Source organism: Vombatus ursinus, unplaced genomic scaffold, assembly GCF_900497805.2.
Source record: "Vombatus ursinus unplaced genomic scaffold, bare-nosed wombat genome assembly UNPS02014793.1, whole genome shotgun sequence".
NCBI lineage: Eukaryota > Metazoa > Chordata > Mammalia > Diprotodontia > Vombatidae > Vombatus > Vombatus ursinus.
Genome location: NW_020954571.1, coordinates 4742526 through 4746904, shown reverse-complemented (window position 1 = coordinate 4746904; position 4379 = coordinate 4742526). Strand labels below are relative to the sequence as shown.

Here is a 4379-nt window from a genome sequence, read left to right as displayed (position 1 = left end):
CCCCCCTCTTCCTTCCCACTCCCCCTCGATTCTCCTCCCTTCCTTCCCTCTCCTCTCTCCTTTCCCTTCCCTGCCCTGCTGTCTCTTCTCGTCCCCTCTCCTCTCACTTCCCCTTCCTCCTCTCCTTTCTCCTCCTCTATTCTCCTCCCCTTCCCTCGATTCTTCTCTTCACTCTTCTCTTCTCCTTTCCTCTCCATCTCCTCTCCTCCCCTCCTCTTTTTCTCTCTTTTCTCTTCATCTCTCGCTTTTCTTCTCACCTCCTTAGCTCTCATGGGTTCAGTTAAATCTCCTTGCAGATGACTCCCACATCTACATGCCCAGCCCTGATCTCTCCCTTGATTGCCAGTTCTGCTGGATTTCCTCAACTTATCCTATTATCCTATGGGCATTTCCACTTCCACACATCTTAAACAGAACCCATAGTATTTTGGTCAAACTTGACCTCTCTTCTAGCTTCCCCACATTTGTTGAGGGAACCGCTATCCTTCCATAACCCAGATTTGTAACCTTAGAGTCACCCTTTAATCATCACCTGTTCTTCATTACCCTCCATCCAGTCAGTCAGTTACCAAGTCTTGTTGATTGTACCTCCTCCCCAACATCTCTCCCATTCCTTTCTCTCCTGCCCTGTATCAAGCCCTTAGTGCCTCTCCTTTAAACTAGTGCAACAACCTCCTAATTGGCCTCCAATTTCCAGGCTCTTCCATCTCAATCTGTCTTCTGCCCTTAAGCCAAAACCTAAAATCCTAAACCTAGCTCTGACCCTGTCACTTCCTTATGCAAAAATCCACAAGAGCTTCTTAGTGGCTCTAGGATGAAATGCAAAATCTTCAGGCCTGATGTTTTAAAGTCCCCCCCCCCATGACTCTTACCTACCTTTCTACTTTTATTTCACATTACTTTTCATCATTTCTCTGTTCCAGTCATACTAACTGACTCCTTGTTCTCCATACAGGACATTTCCCACTTCCTTTGCACAGGGGGTCCTCTGTATCTGGTTCCCCTGCATCTTCCTCCTCACTTCCACCTTGTCAAATCCCTAGCATCCTTCAAAGCTTGGCTTAGCAGTCTATCCTGATCCCTTCTGTTATTAACACACTCTCTCTTGAAATTAATTTGTATTTACTTGCTTATATACATGCTTTGTCCCCTCAGTAGAATGTCAGCTCTTTTGAGAAAAGACATTGGTTTTTGTCATTATGTTCCGAATGCCTTAACAAAGTACATTCAACATAGTACGAACTTAATAAATATTTGTTGAATTTATTAGAAGGATAGTGACTTATGGGGGATGGTTATACAAGATATGGAAACATTGGGAAACAATGTGAAAGGGTAGAAAGAGCACAAGATTTGGAGTTGAGGACAGTATTTCAGATCTCATCGCTGACCCATCTTGTGTGACCACAGCACATGTCCCTCCCCCTCCTTCTCTGAGTCTTCAGTGCTTCCTCTGAAAAATGAGGGAGTTGTACTAGATGTCCTCTAAGGTTGTTTGCAGCTATAGGTCTGTGATTTTATGTAACAAAGGGGTATGAGAAAGAAGATATAAGGGTGGGAATAGAGGAAAGAGACAGGGCATGAAGGGATGGTAACATGGGGTGGGCAAGCTGAGAATGAACAATGAAAGAACTTGGGGGATGGGAAAATGAACACAGGGAATGGGGAAATGGGATATAGAGGATAGGGACACAATGAGTTCTGTATACAAGTAGTGTGGAAATGGGGGAGTCAAGTAATTTAAGAAGGCGAGGGATAGGATTATGGGGAAAATGAAGGGAAGGGATACTGGACCTAGAGCAGATAGAGAGGATGTTGTAAATGACTCCATGTAAACATGATTGCAAATATGTACCAATTTTCCTTTTACCTACATGATGGGAATTTTTATTTCCTTTTAGGTAAAGGATCATCTTGAAAAAAAGCCATTTGCCTCTGAAGGTGTCTGTACCATAAAGGAAAAGCCAGTTCCAAATCCACCATATGTAATGAAACATTGACATGTGATGGTAACAGCAGATCTTTGGATACACTTGGGTTGAGTTGTTTCAAGAGCTTATTTAATTTCAGGTTGTAAAATGTACTTGTTTTTTAGTGAGACCAGATACATCCTTGGAAATAAGATAACTTAGGATGAGTTTCAACATTACTTAAGGTACTGACCAATCTGGAGATGAGATTCATTGCCTCTTATATATTTAACAGTGTTCGTAATACATTGTATACCATTATAGCAAAAAGATTGTGGCTAGGGCTCAGTTATTTTGATACATCGTATTTCTTGCATGTAGATAGGTCTGTGATGTTAACAACAATCTGTAGCTGCTTTTTCTTAGAAAGGACAAACTCCGTCCCATTTTTCACTCTCATGATCCAGCCCTTGTCATGGGGATATTTGTCTACAAGAAGGTGTAGCCATACTTGCAAGTGGCTTTTAAACACAGATAAACAATAACCTTCAAGCCCAAGAATCCAGGATGCTGATTACCTGGTTTCGTGAAATAAGTGAATGAATGGTCTTTGGTACTTGTGGTCTGCTGTGAAGTAACCAAGGTGCAGAAGAACCCAGAGGAAGTAAACAGATTCTCTTACATAGGGAGGAGGAATGAATGGGCGAGTACCTCTAGCTGAGAAAGCTTTATCTGAGAGCTATGCCCGGCTTCGTTACAGGGACACTTCCTTGCTTATCTGGCAGCAACAGCAGCAAAAGTTGGAAGCTGTACCCCCTGGGACTTACTTGAGTAGGAGCCGGAGCATGTGGTACTCACAGTACGGAAATGAGGCCATATTAGTAAGAGACAAAAACAAACTTGAAGTCTCTCGGGATACTGGACAGTCGAAATTTTGCACTATTATGTAATTTTTATGTGAATACTTCATTCTTAAGTCCAAGCATCAAGAGAGAATTAGCCGAGATTGCATTTAACTGTCATGTTATCTATCTATTTCTCGTCATGCCAGAGGTGAATTTTTTGAACATTTAGCCCCTCCAGGGTCAACTTTTCTAACATAAAATGTTATCTGGAAGAAGAGAGGAAGCATGAAATAGATTTCTGCATGCTCAGGACAATTTAACTCTAATGGTAAATAAAACAGTAACTGGTGGCCATTGGCTACATTTGGACTATCCCATGTAAATGGAAATCTAGGATGTGCTGCTGCTTGACAGGGATTTGGTCACACCATAACCTTGCTGTTATGGCAACTGTACAGTAGCTTGTGTTCTTCTGAATAGATCCATGCAAAATGCCCATTTACAACAAAGGAAACATTGGAAGGGCATGTTCGTGGGATTTTGTTGTGTTTTGTTTTTTAAATGCAATTTCTACCTAGTAAATGAGAGTACTGATATCAGAAACAACAGAGGACTTCACCTCACATGCAGTGCTATCAATAGCTAGATAAGAGTGGAAGTTTATGCTTTGTAGTTGAATTTCAACATGTCACCATAATTCCATTAGGAATTTGGTTACCCTGGGTATTTCTAACTTGTGATTGAGATTGCTTGCGCTAACAAAGTGATGATTATGTGTATTATGTTGTGGTATGTCATACACTTAGGGCTTGTCCACCAGCACATTCACAATAGCATTAAGGAAACATCATTTTCAAACACTATGACAGACTCTGAATTTAGAGTTAAACTTTAATCATGTGAATGACTAAACAAAGTAGGTTTACAGCTTCTTTGACAATGTTTCAGTGTATCCTCTTGCATACTATGTTGCATTCCACAATCATTTACAGTATTTAATGTATTTTTGGTTTTGTGTTTTGCACACATACTGATATGGGTGGTCTAAATTGGTAGTTTCTGTAATCAGTCATTTTATATGGATTTGCTGTCTGCTGTAATTAAATTCTACTTGGCTACATAAATGTGGAAATGTGTTCTGTCACAGCTGATGTTTCTTTTCTAAATAAATCTCCCTTTTAGATGTCTGGCAAAAAACTCAAAGGACCAATAATGATTCTGTTATGTGAAGTCCATAGGCCTTGATTCTAAGGTTGGCTTTGTGATTGTTACTTTTATTCCTGATTTTCCACACACAGGAATTTTCCTAAGACACATTTAGGTTAATTTACAAGAAAAAAAAGTAGGTTCATCTCAAACGTCCACCAGATTGACAGATGCTGCCATTAAGGCCTGTCCTGATTTACAAACCCTATCTTTCTCCAGACTCTGGCAAAGCCAATTTATTATCTTTGTCATTGGCTTTTCCATGACTGTGCAGCTCAATCATGCTACTTTGTGGTAGTACAGTACTGCTTGCTTAGCTCATTGAAATCCAGATTTGTCTGCAGAACACAGTCAATATGTCCCATAGGACATTGATGGGCAGTGACAGTGACTGTTGTTATTCAGTCATTTCCTACTC

At 40.6% G+C, this 4379-nt stretch overlaps 1 protein-coding gene across 1 annotated transcript in view; it reads left to right on the top strand.

The window, feature by feature from the left end:
- BRD3OS (BRD3 opposite strand) overlaps nucleotides 1–4379 on the top strand; it is a 5148-nt gene extending 769 nt beyond the window's left edge. Inside the window, exon 2 of the mRNA XM_027869646.1 lies at nucleotides 1902–4379. Coding sequence (XP_027725447.1) covers nucleotides 2606–2860 — 255 coding nt within the window. The 5' untranslated portion in view covers nucleotides 1902–2605 and the 3' untranslated portion in view covers nucleotides 2861–4379. The remainder of the gene's footprint in view (nucleotides 1–1901) is intronic.